Raw genomic sequence first — 13,913 nt, 5'->3', positions numbered from 1 at the left:
GGCCTTCCCTCCTGGATTTTTTGGAACAGCTTGAGGAGAATAGGTGATAGTTCTTTTTTGAATGTTTTGTAAAATTCACTTGTAAAGCCATCTGGTCCAGGGCTTTTGTTTGTTGCGAGATTGTTGATTACTGATTTAATTTCCCTGGTGGTAATCAGTCTATTCAGGTTTTCTGTTTCTTCTTGAGTTAGCCTTGAAAGGTTCTAGAATGCTTCTAGAAAATTGTCCATTTTTTCCAGATTGTCAAATTTGTTGGCATATAGTTGCTCATAGTAATTTCTTTAAATATTTTGTATATCTGCGGTATCTGTTGTTACTTCTCCTCTTTCATTTCTGATTTTATTAATTTGGGTCCTCAGGATTATTTCTTGACTGTCAAGAATGTTTGCTTATAGACAAGCTGTTTAAATCTCACTTCTAAATTAAAATGAGACTTATCAGTTTATGTACATTTATTTTTTGTTTTCAAATACTGGTCTCTAAAAATCTGTATTTTGGTAGTTATTTTACTTTCCTGACTGTGAATTTTTTTTTTTAATTGGGGAATATTGGGGAATAGTGTGTTTTTCCAGGACCCATCAGCTCCATGTCAAGTCGTTGTTTCCAGTCTAGTTGTGGGGGGCACAGTTCAGCTCCAGTTCAAGTCGTTTATAATCTAGTTATGGAGGGCGCAGCTTGCTAGCCCATGTGGGAATTGAATCGGTGACTTTGGTCTTATGAGCACTGAGCACTGCACTCTAACCACTGAGCCAACCAGCCATCCATGAATTTCTTAAAGAAACCAAACCTGTAATGCAAACTATACTTTCAAATTCTGTAATTAGGGTAATTAAATGGAAATAGTATAATGTACACATTCATTAAAAAAAATTTTTCAAAAAAAATTTTTCATATGAGTAGATATTTTTCACAAATAAGTTCTCAAATCACTTATTTTCTATTACTGAATAAAACTTGTGAGTATAGGTTTTTCCATAGAAATGTTTTAAACATTGCGTATGTTCTCAGATCAGCCAACCTAAAGCGTGTTGATCCCACTGAATAAGTGAACTGTAATACTAAAACCATGTTGTAGTATTACTATAAAATATTATTCTGCCCTTTCATTCTTCTGTACCTGTAATGTTGTTTCACTGGGATTATGCATTCTAACTTTAAATAGATAATGTCATGAATACCTCTTTTCCTTTCATTCCCCTCTAATTCTTTTACAAAAAGGACAGAACAAAGCATCTTGTAGTTGGGACAGAAAAATTTTCAAGGAGTTACTGGTTTTGGAGCCCGAAGCAGAATGGTGGCAGAAAAGGTTTGGGGAATAGCTTTCCAACTGGATGATTGAAAGAAGACTGCCAGCATAAATTTTCAAAATTGTTTAGCTCTAGGACTGAGTTTAAGAAGATAATAATCAACTTGCTAGAGAAAAAAGTCAATAGCTTACGTAGACTTACAAGATGATTGATATTCATATTCTCATAAGATTCCTAACCTATTTTAAAAATTACTCCTAAGGAGTTACAATTACATATATTGTGGGACTTTCTGCCTCTGACCTCTTTTTTAAAAAAACAATATACTTAACAGAGTCTGTAATCATACCTCAAAAGACAAAAGCCAGAATTTAAGCTTTATTCTAAATAAATTACATTGGAGATTTATTAACAAATATTTGTAATATTCAGGGCTTTGTATTTAACATAGATTTTTAGTTGCTATCCCTCTCTTTTAAACTCTTTAGTTAATGTACTAATGCCTTCAGATTTGTGAACTATTTATTCCCAGGTATCCCTTTTCTCTTAACCCATAGAAAAGCTCTTTTACTTGATTCTCATGCTTTAAAAGCATTCTCAGAATTTGTGTTCCTGGAAGGCTTTTTCCACCTTGTTTGATCAAACCGCTTCTCTCTCTTCCTCATCTTTTAAAACGATTGCGGTCTTTGAAGCCTCCGTAGGCTAAAAAAGAACTGAACTGATGGTTTCCTTCCTTTTCAGCCATTCAAAAAATTTTAATTTGTTCAGTATTGCTACTGAAAAAAGCATAGAATTCTAAACTTGGTCATTTTCTCTTGTGTATCATTATTTAAATTTCTAAAAACTATGACTGTTTACCTTCCCTGTGCCTTAGTTTTTTATAAAACCTTATCTGACACATTGTAAACATTCAAATTTTAACTGGTGCTAACATTACCATTGTTATGGACTCAATTTTTGTATTCCCCCAAATTCATATGTTGAAGCCCTAACCCCCATTATGTTGGTATTTGGAGATGGGGTCTTTGGGAGATAATTAGGGTTAGATGAGGTAATAAGGCTGAGGCTCTTATGATTGGATTAGGGGCCTGATAAGAATAGACATGGGAGAACTTTCTTTCTCCCTCCGTATTCCCATGAAGAAGAGGTCATGTGAGCATGCAGAAAGCCGCTTGTCTGCAACCCAGGAGAGAGTCCTCAGCCAGAATTCTTCCAAATCTGAGAAAATAAATTTCTGTTTTTAAGCTACTCAATCTATGATATTTTGTTATGACAGCCCTAGCAAACTAAGACACTCAACATCATCAATGATATTACATTAAATACTATATATAGTTTATCCAAAAGATAGTAGTATATGTAGTGAGTTTTGTAATAAGGAGTTAGGTAACAAAACAGGAATATTTAAAGGTAATTGAAACTTAAGTATCTGAATAGTTTGCAATTTTTTTTTGGTAACTTTATTTTTAAATTACAGTTGATATACGATATTATGTTAGTTTCAAGTATACAACATAGTGATTCGGCATTTATATACCATACAAAGTGATCATCCTGATAAATCTAATACCCGTCTGGCACCATATGTAACTATTCTATTGACTATATTCCCTATGCTTTACTTTACATCTCCATGACTGTTTTGTAACTATCAATTTGTAATTCTTACTCCCTTCCCGCTACCCATCCCCCCAACCCCCTCCCATCTACCAACCATCAAAATGTTCTCTGTAGCTATGAGTTTGTTTCTGTTTTGTTTGTTTTGGTATTTTAGATTCCACACATAAGTGAAATCATATGGTATTTGTCTTTCTTTGTCTTATTTCAGTTAGTGTAATACCGTCGAGGTCCATCCATGTTGTTGCCCATGGCAAGATTTCATTCTTTTTTATGGCTGAGTAATACTCCACTGGATATATGTACCACTTTTTCTTTATCCAATTGCCTATTGATGGACACTTAGGTTGCTTCCATATCTTAGCTGTCGTAAATAATGTTGCGATTAACATATGGATGCGTATGTCTTTTCAAATTAGTACTTTCTTTGGCTAAATAGCCGAAAGTGGGATTATGGGTCCTTCCTGGTGTCTTGTTATAGCCTTTGTTTTAAAGTCTGTTTTGTCCGATATAACTATTGCTACCCCAGCTGTTTTCATTGTTGTTTTGTTTCCATTTTCATGAAATATCTTTTTCCATCCTTTTGCTTTCAGTTTGTGTGCATGTTTCTATCTGAAGTGAGTCTCTTGTGGGCAGAATATAGAAGGGTCTTGTTTTCATATCTGTTCAGCCACCCTATACATCTTTGGATTGGAGCATTTAATCCATTTGTATGTGAAGTAATTGTTGACAGACATGTAGTTATTGCCATTTTATTATTCATATTTTAAAACCTTTTTTCTTTCTTCTTTCTCCCTCTTCCTCCTTGTCCTTTTAACATTTCTTGTAATACTGGTTTGGTGCTTGCGAACTCGTTTAGTTCTCCCCCTACCCCCCGCCTGCCCAATAGCTCTTTATCGGTCCTTCGATTCTAAATAATAGCTTTGCTGGGTAGAGTAATCTTGGTTGTAGGCCCTTTCTTTCCATCATTTTGAATATTTCCTTCCAATCCCTTCTGGCCTGCAGAGTTTCTGTTGAGAAATCAGCTGCCAGTCTTATGGGAGCTTCCTTAGTAGGTAACTAACTGCTTTTCTCTTGCTGGTTTTGAGATTCTTTGTCCTTAACTTAAAGCATTTTAATTATGATGTGTCTTGAGGTGGGGCTCTTTGGGTTCATCTTGTTTGGGACTTTCTGTACTTCCTGTGCTTTCATAACTTATTTCTTTCACCGGGTTAGGGAAGTTTTCAGTCATTATTTTTTTAAGTAGGTTTACAGTTCCTTGCTCTCCCTCTTCTCCATCTGGTACCCTTATGATGCAAATTTTGCTATGCTTGATGTTGTCCCAAAGGCCCCTTAAACTGTCCTCATTTTTTTTTTTTTGTATTCTTTTTCTTTTTGCTGTTCTGTTTGGGTGTTTTCTGGTACCTTACCTTCCAAATCACTAATTTGATTCTCTGCTTCTCATCTACTGTTGATTTCCTCTAATGCTTTCTTCATTTCAGTTATTGTATTCTTGATTTCTGACTGGTACTTTTTTTGTTTTCTATCTCCACTTTTATGTTTCCTGTCTCTTTGTTGAAGTTCTCACTGAGACCATTGAGCATCTTTAAAACCAGTGTTTTGAACTCGGCATCTGGTAGATTGCTTGTCTCCATTTTGTTTAGTCTTTTTCTGGAGTTGTTTTTCTTTCCTTTGGGACATATGTCTTTTTGGCTGCCTCCCTGTATTTGTTTCTATGTATTAGGTAGAGCTACTACATTTCCCAGTCTTGGTACTGTCGCCTTATATAGTAAGTGTCCTGTGGGACCCAGAGGCACAATCTCTCTGGTCACCTGAGCCCAGTGCAGCTTTGTGCCTTGTGTGGGTTTTGTGTGTGTCCTGTTGTAGTTAAGTCTTGATGGCTGTTGGCACGTCAGTGGGAGGGACTGATCCTCAGGCTGATTGGCTGTGACTACAGTCGAGGAGCTGTTGTGCAGGGGCTGACCCAGGATTTGCTTTAGCAGGGCCCTGGTGCCTGCTGAGTGTGCCTATTGGTGTCTCATTTGTGGAGGAAATGGTGGTACTTTGGTGTGGTGTGATGCTGGACACTGGGTGTATTGGTATTTGGGCCTCTTGGGAAGAGCCCTGGTGCAGGCCAAGTTAAGCTGGTGTCTGTGCCATGCCTGGGGCCACTTGGTGTGAGTTACAAAGTGATAGGAAATGGTCGCCACTTGTACTCAGGTAGGAGGTGCCTGGGAGTGGCTAAGCTGTGAACCAAGGCTGGATGCCTCTAGGGCCAGGCTTGAGGCTGTTTAGCAAGAGGTGCAGGACACGCTGAGGGCCAGACACTGCTTGTTTGGGGTTTGCGAACTTTGGAGAAATTTTGGGAAAGTCCACAGTGTGAGCCATGATTGTCCACAGTATGAGCCACTGGAAGTGGCTTAGGTGTCTTTGTGTAAATATATATTGGACTTCTCTTTAGAACTGTACTTAACAATTTTATTTCACCATGGCAAATTTAATGTAACTACACAGAATATAATGTTTGCTTATTAAAAAGTTGAATTTTATCACACCTACTAGGATGACTATAATTTAAAAAAAAAAAAACAAGTGTTGGCAAAGATGTGAAGAAATTGGAATCTTCATACATTGCTGGAAGGAATGGAAAACAGTGTAGTCACTGTGTGAAACAGTTTATTGGTTCCTCAAAAAGTTAAACATAGACTAACCATATGATCCAACAATTCCACTTTGTATGTATGTATTTTAGATACATACCCAAGTAATTGAAAACAGGAAGTCAAAGAGATACTTGTATACCAACATTATTCATAATAGCCAAAAGATGAAAACAACCCACGTGTTCAACAATGACTGAACGGATAAATAAAGTGTGGTATACCATGTTTCCCTGAAAATAAGACATAGCTGTACCATCAGCTCTAATGCGTCTTTTGGAGCAAAAATTAATATAAAACCTGGTATTATGTTATATTATATTACATTACATTACATTATATTATATAAGACCCGGTCTTACATTAATTTTTGCTCCAAAAGACGCATTAGAGCTGATGGTCCAGCTACGTCTTATTTTCAGGGAAATATGGTATATATGTAATGGAATATTAACCATGAGACGGAATGAAGTTCTGATACGTGTTGGCAGCATAGATGAACCTTAAGAACATTATACTCCATAAATAACCCAGATACAAAGGGATAAATACTACATAATTCCATTTTTATGAAACATTTAGAATAGGCAAATTTATAGAGACAGAAAGTAGATGAGAGGTTACCAAAGGACTCTGGGGAAGAGGGTAATGGAAGTTATTGCTCAATGGGTAAAAGTTTCTGTTTGGGATGATGAGAAAAATTTGGGAATAGTTAGTGGTCTTGGTTGTACAACACTGAATGTAATTAATGTCACTCAGTTGTATACTTCAAATGGTTAAAGTGGCAAATTTTGTTACATATATTTACCACACAAAAATTTTTTTAAGTTGAACTTTAATTTTGTCTGTATTGCATATTCTAATAATGATGTGAATAGCAAATAAGTGTTCTTGTTAACTTGTTTGAATGACCTTTCCTTCTTCTGTCTACTAACCAAGCTTGGTGGACAGAGAGAAGGGTAGATACTGGTTATCTATTTAAAGGTGCATAATTCTTATTGCTGTGTGGTTTCTAGAGAGAATATTATAGAGAAATTGTCTCCAGAAAGCATACTGTTACCTTCAGTATCCAACTTCTTGTATCTAAGTCACCTACCTCTTTTCCCTTACCCCATATAAAATAGGATGAGACCACGGTCAAAGTGAATGCTTTGTAAGCCTCCAAAGGATGGCTGTCTATCGTCCATGGGTAATTTACTCCCTTCTTCTCTCTATTCATTTCTTCTCATCATTTTTTCCGTAGGTTGTTGCAAAGTTTGCAGCCTAGTATCTATCAAAGGTTTTTCTCTTCACAGACTTTATTGGGGTTGGGAGCCTTCTGCTTTAGAGTTTGGATCTTTGGCAATTATCATTTAGGGATATTCAAAGACCTGTTTGTGCTTGCTTCTGAAGCCATCACTATGCAGCTAACTAAGTGACCTCTGGATAAATGGAAAGAACAGTATCTGAATTCTTGCAATCAAGTTTCTGTGAAGTATGTGCCAATTTATAGCACCTATGCTGTGTAGGCCTGCCCTATATCTTTTGTAGTACTTGTAAAGACTGATACTATTCACCTGCTATTGGTTTTTATAACTAAAAGAAACAAAGTCAACTCCTGAGAATAATAAAACACAGTATCTATTAAGAAATTGTAATTTTAAATCTTAATCTTGGTTCAAAATCATTAATCCAAAAGTCACTTATTAATACTGTTTCAAACTGTTTATACTTTGGATTATGCCAAAGTGTTTCTCAGGTTTAATTCCAATATTTCAGTTCATTATTTTTTAAGATTAACCAATGTCTTTAAAATAATCCTTAGAACTATTGACTAGTGCTGAGCATTTCTCTGTTTAAGCTTGGGCTAGTTCGTATAAGTATCTATTTAATTTTAACTCTCTTAATGTTAATAAAAGTTTAAACTATTGACATGAATTATGGTTGTATTTGTTTGCTTTCTCTGTAAAGTGACATTAAAATAAAAAGATGAAGTGTTGCCTTAGTAGATTTTTGTATAGCTAATATTTTTATTATTCCCACATTATTATTTTCAAATTAACATTATAACATTTCAGATAATGATTGTGGCTTAATTTGAGGGCCTAAAATAAAGTGGCAGAGCTGAAATTAAAATTTATACTAAAGTGATCATTCTTTGCTTTAAAATAGCGTATTAGTTTGATTTATGTAATTTGAATATAGGTCTCTAAACCAAGTGACCAGAATCCATTTGCCACTTTGAAGCAATCAAGCCATGCAGAAGGAAAGAGACATTCTCCACATAAGTAGTAATTGTGTTTGAAGAGTCCAAAGGTTAGGTTCATTTTAGAGGAAACTGAATTGCATGACTATTGTTACGCTTTTTCCTTCTTACCAGTGGTTCCTTTGACAGTCTAACAGATCTTCTTTCAGTGCCTGCTATTACACATACATAAAACTGAAAATTTGTGCATGTTGACATCTGTTTTAAATGACATGTATTAAAAGAGAAATGGATAGTCTTTTAATTACCAATGACCAGTTCTTAGAATTAATTGTTCTAATGTCTTGGGCTAAAAAAATATATTTATCATATCTACTATGAAATAATCATTTTAATTATTATTTTGCTTAGCCCTTTTCTCACATCATGTTCACTCTAATGGTAATTACCAATTATCCATGGCTGTTAACTCTTGATGTATATCTGTTATTTCTGAATTTCCAGTGTTCATAATGATTGACTCTTAATATGCAATCAGAAGTGTTTATGGAGTGAAATCTTTTCCTTTTCCTTTTTTGTACATAATTATGAATGTAGTGGTTAATAAGTAAATAGAGCAACTGTATTCATGTTGTATTTAGGACTTTTTTCTTTAATTGGAAATTAGTCATTTATTTGTACTTGTGGTGTGTTTTTGCACAGCGCTAGATACTCAGAAACATTGACTGAGCACTTTAGTTTGTCGGGCACTGTGCGAAGCACTAGAGATGCAGAAACAAAGAAGGTATACTAATCGTTGCCCTCAAGGATCTTGTCTTTTAGTTGGTAATACAGGGAAGTAAGCAGACAGGAGGACCCAATAGAGGTGAATGAGGAGGGAGTTAATATAAAGTAGTATATAATTAAACAACCAAGTATGTTGTGTAGGTTTGCAGATTTATGGAAAGAAACTATGCTTCCCTAAACCTCTCCCCACATATATACCCATATACTATAAGGCTAGATTAGTTACTGATTCAGTTAGCCAAAATACAAAATCTTATCGGTGTCGGCATAGGCAATTCAACACTGGCACCAAGAATCCCTGCATGTTCTTGTTTAGATATGACAAGAACACAAAACCCTGCCGGGGCCATTTCTCAGAGAGGTGTTCGTAGTGAGCAGCAATGAGAGATGAGATAATAACTTCTGCCAAACAAAAATCAGACTTGCTTCCACTCTACTATAAAAGTAGAAATTTCCCCCCAGGTCAGTGGTGTTCTCTCTATGTATGTAGGTGTCTATCCTGGGCCCTTTGCATCCTTCCCATGGGACTTGGGAGGGAACCAACACGAGCAACATGCGCTGTCCATGACTAATAAGCTGTGAGTAATTTAGCAAGTTCACTTCATGCGAAATTTTTATATCAAGGTCTTTGCATTTGGATGAATTTACATTGAATTGATGTATTTTAGGGGTAGTGAAATGTTTACAAACCTTGGCTCTTTAGGTTGATAGCTGAAATATTTTGTCAACAACACCACATTTTTAATTGTTCATGAGGGCAAAGAAAAGATAGCGCTCAGGTTTTCCTGAACATTGTCTCTGCTTCAGTTTTCTGGAGTTTCCAAAAACCTATTTACACCACAATGTAATAGTTAACTGAGAATCTTACAAGATTTTAAGTAGTGGAGAAATTGGTATAATTTGAAACCATTGCATAACAACAGATAGAGCTCAGCTCAACCCCTAAGGATATGTTTTTAGAAGAAGCCAACAGTCTCGTTCTGTGAACGTGGGCTTCTGCTCCACTTTGTATGGATAACTAGAAACAGATGTTAACTCCTTGAACAGTGTATTTCTCTCTTTCCCAGTTCTAATAGAAAAGCACATCGAACTAGCTTCCTAATGGGCAGCAGCACAAAAACTTCATAATCAAACATATTTTATCACTTTGTCTCCATTTTTAAAAGTCCATGGTGGCAAAGGTCATTAAATACTTAATAATTATTAAGCACTTTATATGTATACATTATAGCAGCTCTACCCTCAGTGAGTTTGCAACCATAATTTAAAGATATTATATTTGAAGACTGTAGGGCAGTATTTGATTATATAATATAAACTGTGTGAAAAATAACTGCTTGGAGGAGTTCAAAGCTAAGTTTGAGTTGAAGTGGAGGTTATAAACATCCTGAAGAACCTGAGAGAGGCCAAAAGAAAAAAACAGGATATAAATAAGTGGAAACTGGAACACTTCAGGTTTAAGGGAGCAAAAGATGGGTGGAAGAAAAAGATAAGTAGAAACAGAACTGCTTTCAATGTAACTCATAAAAGTGAGTAGTCCTAGGGAAGATAGCTCTATGAAGAGAGAATTTTAGAGAATGAATGAAAAAGAATGAAAGTGTGGGGGGGGGGGCAAGTAAGGGGAGAGTGATTGAGTATAAAAGAGTCAGCCTTAGTTTCCAGATATAACATCTTTATCTTGTTCCTATATTAGAAGATAAGCTTTCAGTCTTTCACCATTGAGTTTGATCTTAGCTGTGGGTTTTTCAATGTGATCTTTATTATATTGAGGTCGTTTTTTTCTATTCCTAGTTTGAGTTTTTTTTTTATCATGAAAGAGTGTTGTTTGTCAAATGCTTTTTCTGTGTCAACATGATCGTGTTTTTGTCCTTCTGTTAATACATATTGCATTGATTAATTTTTGTGTTTTGAACCATCCTTGCACTGCTGCCTGTCTTTGTGATTAAAGTTTTATTGCAACAAAGCCAAACTCATTTTGTTTACATATGTCTATGTCTGCTTTCTTACTACAGAGTCAGAAGTAAATAGTTATGATAGAGACAATATGATTTGCAAAGCCTAAAATATTTACTATTTTGTCCTTTATAGAAAACATTTCTGAGCTTTGCTTCTAGAATCGTTAGTATAGACATAGTACTTTAATTTAGTATGTCAGTAGATGTTGGCCATTTTCTACTGACCCAACATTGCGTAAATTGTTTTTGTTAATAAACTTACGGTTTATCTCCTTATAAAATAAGTAGAGGTTATAATGTGATGAGGGAGAAATTATTTAAATGATTTTAAAAGAAATGTTAATTTGAATAATGAATTTGTTAATGTCTTTTCTAATTCAACTTCATGCTTATACATATTTTAAAGTATCATACTCTGTATTGCTTACAGAGTTTTATGTTTTCTTTTCCATAGGTGTATGTGGAATTTGATGATCTCGAATGGGATAAACGAGAGTGGGTCAGAGTTTATGAAGATTTTTCAACTTTCTTGGTGGAATACCACTTAATTTGGGCCAGAAGGAACGACCCTAGCCAGACTCAGGGATCAAAGAGCAAACAGATTCAGTGGCCTGCATTGGTAAGATGTGTTTCTGTTTCATTAAGCATTTTCAGTTTGTTTTAAAAAAACAAGAACTGAATTTAAGTTTAGATTTATTTTGTTAATTATAGATTAATATTCCTGAAGCTCTGAAGGATCTGGCAGAAATTTAAAAATACTGCTCTCATTTTGTTAAGCAACCTTGTTTTTTTGTTAGTACTCTTTCAGCATATTTAGTCTACAAATGTCCAATTAGGGGACATATAAATTGGATTAAAGGCTACTAAGAGATGGATGATTGGTTTGTGTGCAGTGTGGAACAACTTGGCTGAGTTGTACTTGTATGTGGACGATAAAAGGATACTTTTTATTAGGTTGGTGCAGAAGTAATTGCAGTTTAAAAGGTTAAAAATAATTGCAAAACCACAATTTTGCACCAACCTAATATAAACCTTAATTCAAAAATTGGTTAAAACCTGTGAGTAATTATGACATATTTGTGAATTTTTCATGAGAAGTCTCAAAAACAGGAAGCTAATACCAAAAACTATGCCTCAGTATTGTAAAGAAAAAACAGAACTTTAGAAAACCTTTGCCCTTTCTTAGAGACAGTTAAAATCAAAGTGAATTCTTAGCGTATATTAGTAAATTACTTACTTTGGAGAAAATTTCTATTAGGAAATACTGTTTAATATTTGCCTGTTGAAAACCTTTTAAACTCAATACTAAATACTTGAAATACTAAAAACTTAGTACTTAATCACTAAATCTCTTTTTCATAATACACACAAAAATATAGACATAAAAATTTTGGAAAATGGTATAAAGTCGAAAATCATAATCATTCTGCTTACCACTAAGGAATAGCCACCTTCCTTCTTTGATATGTTTTCTTATAAAATACAGTTCTCTGCTTTTTGTAAAACATGCTTGACATGCATTTTCCGTTTTAATTATTTTTAAGTGTAAATTTCAGTGGCAGTAAGAATATTCACAATGTTGTACAACCAGCTGTCTATCGAACTTATTCCATCTTGCAAAACTGAAACTCTGTACTCATCTCCCTCTTCTCCACTCTGGCAACCACCATTTCACTTTTTATCTCTATCATTTTGACTACTATTAGTACCTCATATAAGTGGAATCATGAAGTATTTGTCTTTTTGTGACTGGCTTATTTCACTTAGCACAGTGTCTGCAAGGTTCATCCATGCTGTAGCCTGTGTCAGAATTTCCTTCCTTTATAAGGCTGAAAAATATTCCGTTTTATGTATATAGCACATTGTGTTTATCCATTTGTCTGTTGATGGACTCTTGTGTTACTCTCCCTCTTGGCTCTTCTGAATAATGCCTCTCTGCACATGGGTGTACATATCTCTTTGAGATCATGCTTTTAATTCTTTTGAGTATAAACCTGGAAGTGGAATTGGTGGATCATATGAAAATTCTATTTTTAATTTTTTAAAGGAATTTCCATACTATTTTTTGTAACGGCTCTATTATTTTGCATTCTTAGCAACACTTGGTTTTAGTTTTTTGATAATAGCCATCCTAATGGGAATGAGGTGGTATCTCCTTGTGGTTTTGATTTGTATAATGATTGGTGATGTTGAGCATCTTTTTATGTGCTTATTGGCCTTTTGTGTATCTTCTTTGGAGAAATGTCTATTCAAGTCCTGTCCCCATTTTTGAATTGAATTGTATGTTGTTATGTTGTTGAGTCTTAGGAGGTCTCTATATATTAATCCCTTATCGGATGTAATATGTGAACATTTTCTTCTATTCTGTGGGTTGCCTTTTTACTCTGTTGACAGTGTCTTTCCATACACAAAATTTTTACATTTTCAGGAAATCCAGTTGCTCTGTTTTTTTGTTTTGTTACCTGTGCCTTTGGTGTCATATCCAAGAAATCATTGCCAAATGCAGTGATGTGAAAAAAAGCTTTTGTTACAGGTCTTCTTCTAAGTTCTGTTGTTTTAGGTCTTATATGTAGGGCCTTTGATCCATTTTGAGTTAATTTTTGTTTATGGTTTTAGATAAGGATCCAACTTTTTTCATTTACTTGTTTGCACCATTTGTTGAAAAGACTGTCCTTTCTAGATTGAATGGCGTTGGCACCCTTGGCAAAAATTATTTGAACATACATGCAAGAATTTGTTTTGGGCTCTCTATCCTATTCCATTGGTCTATATGTCAGTCTTTATGCCAGTACCACATTGTTTTGATTTCTGTAGCTTTATAGTAAATTTTGAAATCAGGAGATGCAAGTCCTCCAACTTTGTCATTTTTCAAGATTGTTTTGGCTATTCAGTGTCCCTTAAAGTTCTATACAAGTTTCAGGATTTTTCTGTTTCTGCAAGAAGTGTTGAGATATTGATAGGGATCATATTGAATCCATAGATCATTTCGAGTAGTATTGACATCTTAACAATATTAAGCCTTCCAATCCGTGGACACAGAATGTTGTTCCATTTATTTATGTCTTTAAATTTTTTTAGTGATGTTTTGTAGTTTTCAGTATACAAGTCTTTTACCTCCTTGGTTAATTCCTAAGTAATTTATTTTTTTTGATGCTGCTGTAAATGAAATCGTTAACTTTATTTTCAGATGGTTGATTATTAGAGTATAGAAATGCAACTGGCTTATATTATGTTTCATATCCACCTGCTTAGTTAACATTATACTCAATTGTGAAAAACTAGAAGCTTTTCTTCCAAGATCAGGAACAGTACAAGGATGACATTCTTTTTTTTTTTTTTTAAAGTTTATTGGGGTGACAGTTGTTAGTAAAATTACATAGATTTCAGGTGTACAATTCCGTATTACATCATCTATAAATCCCTTTGTGTGTTCACCACCCAGAGTCAGTTCTCCTTCCATAACCATATATGTGATCCCCTTTAC

The 13,913-nt window shown here is 34.7% G+C and overlaps 1 protein-coding gene across 10 annotated transcripts in view; it reads left to right on the top strand.

Moving 5' to 3' along the window:
* JMJD1C (jumonji domain containing 1C) overlaps window positions 1-13,913 on the top strand; it is a 267,004-nt gene that overhangs the window by 87,078 nt on the left and 166,013 nt on the right. For all 10 annotated transcript variants that reach the window (XM_081074653.1, XM_081074652.1, XM_081074645.1 and 7 more), the window contains one exon: window positions 10,884-11,048. In XM_081074653.1, the coding sequence (XP_080930779.1) occupies window positions 10,884-11,048 (165 nt within the window). Of the gene's footprint in view, window positions 1-10,883; window positions 11,049-13,913 lie in introns of those variants that run through there.

Source organism: Rhinolophus hipposideros (assembly GCF_964194185.1).
Source record: "Rhinolophus hipposideros genome assembly, chromosome: 15".
NCBI lineage: Eukaryota > Metazoa > Chordata > Mammalia > Chiroptera > Rhinolophidae > Rhinolophus > Rhinolophus hipposideros.
Note: the sequence above shows the minus strand (reverse complement) of the source record. Positions and strands in the feature narration are given on the sequence as shown.